This window comes from Cheilinus undulatus, linkage group 21 (genome assembly GCF_018320785.1).
Source record: "Cheilinus undulatus linkage group 21, ASM1832078v1, whole genome shotgun sequence".
Classification (NCBI taxonomy): domain Eukaryota; kingdom Metazoa; phylum Chordata; class Actinopteri; order Labriformes; family Labridae; genus Cheilinus; species Cheilinus undulatus.
In genome coordinates, this window is record NC_054885.1 from 5,209,285 (window position 1) to 5,221,986 (window position 12,702).

The 12,702-nt window shown below is 38.7% G+C and overlaps 1 protein-coding gene across 1 annotated transcript in view; it reads left to right on the plus strand.

Annotated features, from left to right (window-relative positions):
* Positions 1-3,433: 3,433 nt before the first annotated feature.
* ntn1b (netrin 1b) overlaps positions 3,434-12,702 on the plus strand; it is a 78,286-nt gene continuing 69,017 nt past the window's right edge. Inside the window, exons 1-2 of the mRNA XM_041778010.1 lie at positions 3,434-3,669; positions 3,788-4,832. Of these exons, the coding sequence (XP_041633944.1) occupies positions 3,812-4,832 (1,021 nt within the window). The 5' untranslated portion in view covers positions 3,434-3,669; positions 3,788-3,811. The remainder of the gene's footprint in view (positions 3,670-3,787; positions 4,833-12,702) is intronic.

The following is a 12,702-nucleotide window of genomic DNA, read 5'->3' on the forward strand; positions in this document are numbered from 1 at the left end:
CTGACACTAGAACTTGTTTGGAACAGAATGTTTTGAATAGATTTATTGAGCAAAAGTATGTCTCCCCGAGGATACACCGACCACAGATCTCTAAACTCACAAGGTAGACATTCTCCTCGTTGACAACGCTGAGGGTTTGATGTTCAAATGCTGCAGGAATATTAAAACTGTTGTGATCCTGGAGCGGTAAACAAACTACATCTGATGAATCAGTTTATTAGAAGTTTAAAGATTCAGCAGCAACACGACAAGACAACAGTTTAGGTCCATTTAGAGAGAAATCAGACGATCAGATTTAGTCAGAACTAATAAAAGATAAAATATAAGCCCAATTCCCAAAAACTTGGGGCGCTGTGTTAATGTAAATAAAACAGAATTCAATGGCCGTCAAATCTCATAAACCCACATTTTACTAACAGAACATAATCGACATATCAGATGCTCAAACTGAGACAACACATCTCAAAAAAGTAGGGACAGGTCCATGTTTACCGTCGCGTAGCATCCCCTCCTCTTTGAACAACAGTCAGTAAATGAGACCGGTTGATGGAGTTTTGGGAGAGGAGTGTTTTCCCATTCTTATCTGATGTAGGATTCTTGCTGTTCAACAGCCTCGAGTCTTCTTTGTCAAAAGGTCTGGACTCTTCTTCCCTGAAGCCATGCTGTTGTGATGGATGTGGTTTATGGTTTAGCATTGTCGAGCTGAAATAGTCAAGAGCTGACAGAGACGTTGTCTGGATGGGAGCATATGTTGCTCTAAACCTCTCTCTACTTTTCAGCAATTATGGTTCCTTTCCAGATGTGTAAGCTGCCCATGCCATAGGCACCAATGCAACCTGATACCATCAGAGATGCAGGCTTTAGAACCGAGCCAGGAGAACATGCTGGATGCTCCCTCTTCTCTTTGGTCTGCAGGACATGGCATCCATGGTTTCCAAAAAGAATTTCTTCTTCTTCCTCCTAGACTTCTGGCCTACTACCTTAAATATAATCCAGCAGATGTAGTGCATATGCTCCACCAGCAGATGTCGCCCTCGCTCTCCCTCTGCAGCTCTGCCTCCTTAACTGAAATGAGTGTGTTTGGTGATGGAGTGGAGCCTCTTTTCTTCTGTTATAACAGAGGAATGGGACAGACAGAGATAGAGGTGGGCAGAGGTGTGACTGAGTGGACACGGACTCATTTTTATTTCAAGATCTCAAAGACAAAGTTCAAGATGAGTTTTCTCTCATAAAAGTGAGTGAAAAGAAGTTCTGTTTATGCTGAGCAGTTTATACGGAAGCTGTGATCTGGGTGGAGTTTTCTTTGCACTGTAAGAATATTTCTGCAAGTTCAGTTTTTTTTACAAGCTCAGACTTTACCAAAACATATCAGAATCCCCCTTGATTTTGCCTCTATGACAATTTAAAATGTTCTTTTTAGTTTTAGAACTTGCTTTTTGTACTTTGATGTCAAAACTGGAAAAGAGATTATGGTGGCCCTGAAGGAAAACTACAAAAATGTGTCATATACACATAAACATTTTGTAAAACACAAACACTGTTTGTCAAAGTTTTGCATGAAACCAAAAAGATTTCTGAAGAAAAAAAAAATCACGTAATGCAAAAACATTTTGTCAAACACAAATTAATGTCATATGAAGAAAAAGCATGCAAATTTGCAAAATAAAAAAAGCCCCAGGACATTTTTTTTTTTTGAATTTCAAATTGTGAGGAAGATCAGCCTGGTAACTGACTGAGTGTGTGTCAATCAGTGCAGGCCCAGGTGTGTGTCAGTCACTGCAACACCAGGTGTGTGAGGCTGTTTGTCTCTGATTAGGGCCAGGTGTGGCAAACTTATATATACTCCTGGGCTGCAGCTCTCTGTGCTGACTCATTATCTCACCATCAGAGGCATTCAGAGCATCTCCCTGTATTTCTTCTTGTGAGTGTAAAAGTTAAAGGTCACATAAGCATCGTCTAATATATTTCTTGGTTACATTTTATGAGAATAACTAGTTGCCTAGTATTAAAGATTATTAGTGCTGGGAAGCATTAACCAGTGTTTTGGTTCTCCTTTTCGCACCAGTCTGGTGATCTTTGTTTTTTAATCTAAAGATACATTTTTCAGTCTCCCTAGAAGTTTGTGTTCATTTCAGCTGCATGGCAGCAGTGGTTTAGTTTCCCCTTTGCTCAGTATTGTCAAGAACAGGAGTTTTTTGGTTGTGGGCAAGTTTTCTTGAGCTTTTGTTTTCCCCTTTTCCCATTTATCGCTTGTGATTTAGTGGTTATCCTTTTGGGATAACTTTTAGAAACCCGTTGTCTGCAGTTGTTTCCCACTGCCCCTCCTACCTGACACAAACAAAAGGAAGCCCTAAAGGGCCGTGTATTTATTACACAAAATAAACACGTGATAACACAGAAATTAAGTCGCTATCATGTGAAAACCAGCGTTATCTCGAGATAACGACAAAAATAAGTTGAGATTGCACAAAACAGACAGAAATGATTAGTTATCAAGGGAAAACAAAGTAATTATATATGTGAATATATGGCCCTTTAGGGCTTCCGTAACAAACAAATCCATTGACAGCTTTATCTACATGCAAAGTATACTTTGTTAAAATAGAAAAACATTCCCTGAAATGCTAAAACTTGTTATTTCACACAAAATATATGAAACAAATCCAGACATCCTGAAACAAAGTAATATTCTGTGAAATGCAAAAACATTTCATGAAACTGAAATTCGTTTTGCAAAGCAAAAAAAATGATAAAAACATTTTTTAAAACACAAAAATGATTGGTTGAATTATAGAAAATTCCCTAGAAAGCTTACGAAATGTATATTAATCACAGAAAACGAATGAAATTAGTTTACATTTTGTAAAATGAATATATTCTAAAAGATATTTTTTTGAAATGCAAATATACTTGTTAAATAAAAAATATTTCCTGAGATGCAAAAACTTTTCTTTTTTTAATCCATGAAACAATCATTTTGTAAGACGCAAAAGCAGTTGATGAAAAAAACAAATTCTCTGAATACAAAAATATTTATTAAAATAAAAAAGTAATCAAACCCACAAATATTCTATTTAAGACAAATAAAAAGGAACTTCTTGTGAAAGGCCTTTTGTTTTCTGCGCTGGTAAATTTTGTTGTGATTGAATTGAATTTATGTTCTGTGAATTGTTTTGCAGTGTACTTCTTGGGCCTCCGTACAGTGGGAGACAAACAAGGAAGGGACAACAAATAAAGCAGATTTATGGCTACAATACCTGACATAATGGTAGATGTAGTGCATATGCTCCACCAGCAGATGTCGCCCTCGCTCTCCCTCTGCAGCTCTGCCTCCCTAAATGAAAAGGCAGTGTGTTCAGTGATGGAGTGGAGCCTCTTTTCTTCTATTATAACAGAGAGGAATGGGACAGACAGAGATAGAGGTGGGCAGAGGTGTGACTGAGTGGACACACAGGCTGCAGGGCTTCTGACATTTCACTTTTTCATTTTAAGGACAAAGTCTGAAGAAGTGTAGGGGGAGTTTTACATGCGTTAAAGGGAGTTTTGTTGTGCGTAAAAAGGAGTTTTTCGTGCGTAAAAAGGAGTTTGTTGTCTAATTTCACAGGAATTCTGTTTTATTCGGAGCGGTTTATTTGGACGCTGTGAGCTGGGTGGAGTTTTCTTTGCATCGTAAGAACATTTCTGCTCATTTCGTGTCTTTCCTGAGACCAGATTTCATTTGGATCAATCATATGATGATGATTGATTTTTAAGTTTTAACTGTTGTTTTCTTGTGCCTTTATTTCAGCTGGACAGTCCCTGCAGAGCTCGGATGACCACGCAGAGGATGGTGGGGCTTTGGGTCACCGTGCTGATGGTGTCGGCTCTGACCGAGGGGGTCTTTGGGGGATACGGGCTCAGCATGTTCGCGGCTCAGTCCTCCCCTCCAGACCCGTGTTACGACGAAAACGGCAACCCTCGCAGATGCATCCCAGACTTCGTGAACTCTGCTTTTGGGAAGGACGTGCGCGTTTCCAGCACATGCGGCAGCCCCGCGGCCAGGTACTGCGTGGTGACCGAGAAGGGAGAGGACCGGAGCCGGGACTGTCACACATGTGATGCTGGGGATCCAAAGAAGTCTCATCCTCCCGCGTATTTAACGGACCTGAACAACCCGCACAACCTCACGTGCTGGCAGTCAGAGACCTACATGCAGTACCCACAGAATGTCACGCTCACTTTGTCTTTAGGGAAGAAGTTTGAGGTGACCTACGTGAGCCTGCAGTTCTGCTCACCCAGACCAGAATCCATGGCGATCCTGAAGTCCATGGACTACGGCAAGTCGTGGGTGCCCTTTCAGTTTTACTCCACGCAGTGTAAGAAGATGTACAACCGCCAGAACAAAGCCGTGATCACCAAACAGAACGAGCAGGAGGCGATCTGCACGGACTCCCACACCGACATGCACCCGCTGAGCGGCGGGCTCATCGCCTTCAGCACCCTGGACGGGAGACCCTCCGCGCACGACTTCGACAACTCCCCGGTGCTGCAGGACTGGGTGACGGCCACCGACATCAAGGTGATCTTCAGCCGGCTGCACACCTTCGGAGACGAGAACGAGGACGACTCGGAGCTGGCCAGAGACTCGTACTATTACGCGGTGTCGGACCTGCAGGTCGGGGGTCGCTGCAAGTGTAACGGACACGCGTCAAAGTGCGTCAAAGACCGAGAGGGGAACCTGGTCTGTGAGTGCAAACACAACACGGCGGGACCGGAGTGCGACAGGTGCAAACCTTTCCACTATGACAGACCGTGGCAGCGCGCCACGGCACGAGAGGCCAACGAGTGTGTCGGTAAGAGCCCACCCTTATCATCCTATTTACTGTCCAAGCTTTTGAGATTTTATATTTCTATTTAGAGCTTAAATATGTGGTTCTTATCGCCCCAAAAGTGCTGCTGAAACTGGTCTAATCTGGCGCCTTTTGGTCAACTTTTACAGAATTACGCGCACGTGGTTTGTTCGTTTATATGGTTTTAATTTCATGTATTACTGGTCAGTGGTGGTTAACTCTCTTCTGGAAATATCAGGTTTATCTACAGGCTTACTCTGGTAGGTCATGCTTAGATATAAATTAAAATCTATGCAAAATGTGCGGATAAAAATGGGTACAATCTGGTGTGTAATGTTCAACTTCTAGGACCAATTTTACGCACAAACGACGATCGATTTCTTGATTTTTTTTTTAGTTCAATTTTTATATTTTCAGTATTGGTTCAATCTTGCCCGGAAATATAAAGTATTTTATTTTGTTATGGAGATAAATGAATAAATTAAATGGAGTGATTATTCCCAAGGATAGTTTTGGAATTTTGCAGGCCTCAGGCAAAGAGCAAAAATGCTCTTCCACATTTTGCTAAAAGCAATCATAACAAGTAAAGACAATATGTTGAAGCCTCTCTTTTTAGCTGCAAAGCCACATCATTAAATAATCACAGGGTATACTTAAAAATGAGCATGCAGCACTTTTATATGAGTAATAAAAAGTCTAGGTCAGGTGTAGAAATAAATGCATGCACAAATACAGGTGTAATATTTCATCTTCTGCCAGGAAACATGATTTTTAAATTATTATATGTAATTTAAGAACATTAAATCCTCAATTTTATATTTCTATGCAAATTTAACCTGCTAAAATGGCTTGATTTAAAAATATAGTGGATTTTTTAGGTGCTAGAACCTCAGAAGGGGCTCAGGGATCCTTCAAAAAGAACTTTTAATGCTCTTTCATGCACTCTGGGCACCTTACGTTCATTTTAAATTCTTATCTTATTTATTGAAATAGATATCTCAGATCTGATGCACATCTTTGTCTACATCTTGAGGCTCCTTGGTGGGCAAGGCTTCAGGCAATTTCCCTCCTTTTCCAGACTGTAAAACCAACTGTGTGCATCATTATAAGATTGCATTCTTGTCAAATGTATCTTAGAATTAGTTAAATGTGGCAATTACATATTTTTTATTTGTCATCCTGGTTTTTATGTTTAAATTCTAATGGTCAAGGGTGATTTTAACTTCCCTAAAGAATAGGTTTAGTGGGGTAATATGACTCTGGAAAAGAGTTTTAATGAGATGTGAAGTTTAAATGACTAAAACAACAGACAGGAGGAATAATATCACTAAGAGAATGAAACAAGGAGAAAAACAACTACAATGTGGTACAAAAACATGCAAAATGTCAACAAGGTTACACAAAATTCCATGCCAAACTTGATTAAAACTACATTAAAAATATTGAAAGGTCAACAGAAATGATGTGCAAATAAAATTAAGGCCAAAAACTACAGAGAAAAAACAATAATAAAACAAGATTCTGAGAATGGTTCTTTCTTGTGAGCGGAAATAATCAGCTTTACTTTGCTGTAATTTATGCATTAATTGGAGCAATCAGACCTTGAATAAGAGTATTAGTTTGATTGTTTGTATAATGAATAAGAGACAGAAGGCCCCAGGCTGAAATTCCCACAATGTAATCAGAAGAACAATCCTGATAATTGAGGTAAAACAATTATTTAGCTCAGTTTAAAACTGAGGTTTTATCCAGTTAAATTGATTTCTTACTGGATAATCAGACTGGTTTCTTGCATGTGTTGTTTTTATGGAGTTTAAGCATCAAACTACTGCAATCACAACACAGACAAAGGCATGCATTTATGCAAAAATGATGCTCTGAAGTTGAACTAAATTTAATAAATTGAAAAATGTTTTAGTAAATTGTTGCACTTGTGAGCTCAGTCTTGAAAGAGGAAATAGTGTTATATTCATCAAACAAGACAAGTGTTATTTCAGGGATTTTTTGGCACAGGCAGGGGCAGTTTTAGTAATTTTTAAGCCTGAGGCATGGTCCAATATAAGGCCCTTCATCATTGAACTAAAAGCAATCATAGCGAGTGAATCAACTATTTTGAAGCATCTAGAAAACTGCAGGGCAAATGTGAGAAATAAATACTTAGCAGTACTTGCTCAACAGCTCTTGGAAGGGCATCATAACTCAAACTGAGCTCGTTGTAATATTTTGACATGTCTCCAGGCCTGCTTTAACTTACGAAAACAAAACAACATATGCTTACTTTTGGTGCAATATTTGCTCTTCTGCTAGATCATCTGTTTTTGTTTACTGCATGCCATTTTAGCACACAGTTATTCACCAATTAAACATTTCAATATGTCTGGAGGGCTTTAACAGTAGAAATTTGCTTGATATGAAGATGTTTTGGGGATTTTAAGGGACTTGGATGTTGTTGTTGGGGCCAGGGGTCCTCTATCTGGACTTTTCAGACAATAAATTCTATTTTTGGTGCTATTTTTTGCATGAAAAATACCAGTCTTCATCATTGAAAATGATATTAGATGCAAACCTCATTGTAATGCACACCTCTAATGCTTGGATCCTGAGGCTCCTTGGAGCACAAGGCTCCAGAGACTTGCCAGCCTTTGCCTACTGCTAAAAGCGTCTCAGCACAGGCCTGGATGTGGACCAAATGAAGCGTCTCCTGTACATGAGCTCAGATTAATGTAGTTTTGTTTCCATAAAGCAGCCGAATGGCAGCATTCTGCTCAGTCTTCAGTTTGTTTGGAGCTGATTTTATCACCTTCAGAGGAAGAGAAAGTGCATGAAGTCATTCCAGCGGAGTAAAAGCGCCTGTCCAAAATGTGTAATTGCGTTTCCGAGCTGTAGAAAAGGAAGGAAACAGTGCAGCTGCAGAGATAGACTGCAGGGGCGTGTTGTGTTTCCAGAAGCAGGTGCTATTACAGATCGGAGGAGCGATTAGGGCGGTTTTATTGGCATTTTTGGCACGTAGAGTATAAACTGCCACTTTGGAGGCTGTAAAGTATTCAGAGAGGAGGACAAAGGGGGGATCGTTTAAAGCCAGGGCTGAGGTTTTTTAATTCTGAGGGCGTTTATTTACTGTGATGATTATTTCTGACTGAGCAGAGAGGCTGAAATCAACATACAGCATTTAAGCCTGAAAACTACTGAGAAACAAACCTGGAAGAGCGAGAGGATCCGTCTCTGTCATGCTCCGCTGATCCAAACAACAAGTGAACAAGTTTTTCTTCTTTGGTCTCTTCCTTTTTGGCCCTGAACAGCCACCATACTCACATATTTAACTGAAACAAAAGGTTGTCACTGGAAGCATTCCTGATCTCACCCTCAGTGTCAGGAGATAAAACAGCATGGTGTACGGAGGCTCAGTCCTGCCAGTGAGGAAAAAAACATCTATGAATAAAAAAATTCAAAAATCAAAATAATGGACTCAAAATCCACAGAGAAAGAAGGTCATGATTCATCGCATTAGTATGAAATTTATCTAACATATTTGACTTTTAGATTTGTATCAAATGATTTTTGACTTTTAACTCAAAATTTTAATTCTGATTTTTTAGTTTTGACTTTTCATCTAACATAATTATTATTCTAATGTTTTAAGTTTTACTTTTTATCTTACAAGTATGCAAATTTTTCTTATAATTTTGATTTTTTAGCTTATAAATAAGTTCTTCAACTCACAATTTTCACTTTTAAGCTTATTGATTTGATCCTTTATCTGAGCCTTTTAATTTTTTATTACACAGTTTTGACCTTTTTCTTATTAGAATGACATAATCTGTAATCCTTACTTTTTATTTAGAAATATTAAAACTCTTTTAAACTATAAAATGGTTATGTTTCAAAAGTTTGACTTTTTATCTAAAAAGTAGATTTTTATCTCATGTTTTAAAATCTTTTCGCTTATTTTTGACCCTTTATCTCAATATTTTATCTTTGCTACCTCATCATTTTAATGATTATCTAAAAATGATGATTATTTGTCACAATTTTGACTTTTTTCCACATTACTTGGACTTTTTACTACATAAATTTGACTTTTCAATCCTACAAATTAGATTTTATCTCAGAATTTTGGGTTATTATCTTACAATTTTGACCCCGAATCTTAATATTTTGACTTTATGCCAAAATTATGACTCATTTTATGAGAATTTTTACTTTTCACCATTTAAATTTGACATTTTATGTTGTAATTTTAACTTTTGTTTTTTTTAAAGACTTATCTGGGGGTATTTTAGGTCTCTATTGATGGAGGAGGAAAAGGGGTCACAGGCCAGACTCAAACCTGGACCGCCCACGATGAGGGGCGCGTCTTAAAAGTCTGCGCCAAAAAATATGCATTTTTTATCCCAAAATTATGAATATCTATCTCATAATTTTTACATTCTTGCATCATAATTTCATATATTATATACTGTTGACTGCATCCCTTATTGACTTTTATCCTCAAAACATTGTTTTGTCATATTTCTTATTTATAGTCTAATGATTGTTAGATTTTCTCCTATAATTTTTATCTATTAGTATTTAATTGTTGTTTAATATTATGAATATTACTTTTGCAAAATGTAATTTATGAATTCATAATTTTTACTTTTTAACTCACAAGGCTTATTATCTTCCAGTTATGAATTTCTGATTAAAGATTCAGTTTTTTCCCCATAATTCCAACTTTTTATCTCACATGTTAACTTTGAATGAAGCGTATTTTTAAAATTAGTGATCAGGTTTGTTCTTTGACTGGTGGAGATGGGCCTCCATAAATGACATCCTTTCAAAGAGCAAATAAAAACACACTGGCCTGAAACCTTACAGGGTGGGGGAGGGCGGGGCCGAGATGGGGGCGGGGCTGAGAGGAGTGCAGCGTCCATATGGTCTGACAGCAGGGATTCAGCAGAGTGGATGGTGCTAATGATGTGTCTGGACTTCTCCTCCCTGCTGTAGGACGTTCACATGAGAGAGAGGGAGAGAGGTGTGGCTGGTGTGACACGGAGGAAGTCAGACGGAGCCAGTTTCCCATGACTCCCTGTGCAGGGTTAACATCATTTTTTGTGAACAGGCGTTTGTGTTGGCGGCGGCGGCGTCCACATTCCGATCAGCTCCAGTTAGAACTCTTTAAAGTTTGTCCATAAAAATGAAGACGGAGCAGTAGGGCGGACCAGAGGTGGCACAGGCCGTCTACCAGAGGAGAAAAGTGACGAGTGGTGGATTCAGTACGGTCATGGATTTGGCCTCTGGACCAGAACTTCTGGATTTAGAGTTTAAACACTTAGAGGCACCTTTGGACACAGACCCCGACACAGCAGCTCTGAAGAAAACCTGAATTACTAAGAGACAAACCTTTAAACAGAGGAACAAAAACTTTCTAGAAGAGTCAAAAAACATCTAGAAAAGTCAAAGGCATCTAACCCGATTCCAAAAAAGTTGGGGCGCTGTGTGAAACATAAATGAAAACAGAAGGCAGTGACTGTCAAATCTCATAAACCCATAATTTATTCACAATAGAACAGAAACAACATATCAGATGTTGAAGCTGAGACATTTTACCATTTCATGAAAAATAGTAGCTCATTGTGATTCTGATGGCAGCAACACATCCCAAAAAAGTAGGGACAGGGCGATGTTTAGCATGGTGTAGCATCCTCTCTTCTTTTAACAACAGTCTGTAAACGTCTGGGAAGTGAGGAGACCTGATGTTGGAGTTTTGGGAGAGGAATGTTGTCCCATTCTTGTCTGATAAATCCAGCTGCTTTTAGGTTGTGCCAAATGTTTTACATTGATGAGTCAAATTTGGATTCATCTGACCACAGAACAGTTTTCCATTTTGCCTCAGTCCATTTTAAATGAGCTTTCCTGAAAGAGACGTCTGTATGGGAGCATATGTTGCTCTAAAACCTCTCTCTGCTTTTCAGCGTTGATAGTTCCTTTCCAGATGTGTAAGCTGGTCACCCCATAGGCACCAATGCAACCCCATACCATCAGAGATGCAGGCTTTAGAACTGAGCCAGGAGAACAAGCTGGATGGTCTGTCTTCTCTAGGTCTGAAGGACACAGTGTCCATGGTTTCCAGAGAGAATTTCAAATTCATGTGACCACAGTTTTCCATTTAGCCTCAGTCCATTTTAAATCAGCTTTGGAACATGTTTAAGTATGGCTTCTTCTTTGTATGATCCAGCTTTAACTGTCATTTGATGATGGTACGGCCAACTGTGTTGACAGACAGTGATTTCTGGAAGTGTTCCTGAGCCCATGCTGTGATTTCCAGTACAGAATCACGCCTGTTTTTAATGCAGTTGCCTCTGATGGTCAGAAGATCACCAGCACCGGAAAACTGTCCTTCAGCCTCGTCCCTAACATCTGCCTATCTTTAATTCTGAGAGACTCTGCCTCTCTAAATGAAAAATGAGCTAATATTTCCATGAAATGGTACAATGCCTCAGTTTCAACATCTGGTGTGTTGTTTACGTTCTATTGTGATCAGAGTTTGGGTTTATGAGAGTTGACAATCATTGCATTCTGTTTTAATTTATATTTTACACAATGTCCCCACTTTTTTGGAATTTGGGTGGTAGAAACATAAAACTTTAAATGCAATAAATACTCAAGATGACTACAAAAGAGAAATAAAACAAGACTTGTACCATAAAGAGGTGATAATCTTCAATAAAGAGACAGAACATGTGATGCAGGATGAGATTATTGAATGCTAGAGATGCAAAACTACCAGAAATGCAAAAACTTTGGGATGCACTAAAAAGCTGTACACATGTAAAACTACTTTAAAGGTCACATATTTTACCTCTTTAAGACAAGTTTTTATGGTGTCAGAGGTCCCCAGAGCATGCCTGTGAAGTTTGTTGCTGAAAAAATACACCAGTATTGGATTTTTGCATGTCTAAAAACCCTCTGAGCCATTTCTGTGTCTGTGGCTTTAAAAGTTAATGAGCTGTCTGACTCCGCACCTCTAAGGAAACGAATGTGGCTAAATGGATCAGAAGAGGAGGGCGGGACTTTCTTCCAAGCGGGGAGGGCCAACTGAACCTGGACGTGGGGCTAACTCCCCACATGACATCATGAGGGGAAAATCAGAGAACGGCTTGATTCAGCACACCTTTTCTGGAAGGTGGAGAAAAAGAGGGGAGGAGGGAATGGATTTTTCTGATTCCTGGGGGATTGTGGACAGGCCAGTGGCATATATTTTTTGTAAGAAAAGCCTGAAAAAGTGTATTTTGTATAATATGTGACCTTTAAATGGAGATGGAGATAAAATGAAGTGGAAAAATAGGTTTTAAAGCTTCCAGGAGGCAAAACTCAGAGACAAAAAAAACGAGATCTTAAACACCTTAAACACATAAAGAAGCAAAACAATTTAACAATAACCCATAAACTTTTCATTAAGCCAGAAAAACAAAGGGATGAATGAATCCTAAGTTGAAGAGCCACATAATCATTTCATTACCTCAAAAGAAAAAAAATTGGGAACAAAATGAGAAGCAAAACCAGACATCTGATACCTACAAAGAGAAGCAAAACGACCACAAAGACACTAAATTATATGAAAAATAAGATCTGAAATAAAAAACAGAGTTTTGGAAACAACGAAAGGCACAACATTAGATGTAGAATTAAATTTAAGATGGCAGAAGAGACCACAAAAACAGGAAATATAATGAAGACACAAATTACATGCAACACGAGATGTAAAATGAGTTTAAAACAACAAATGCATGCAAAAAAACCACACAGACACACAAATTAAGGCGGAAAATAGGACTTGGAAAAACTTTACAGATCTGAATCTATTAAAGACATGACAAAAGATGCAAAACAA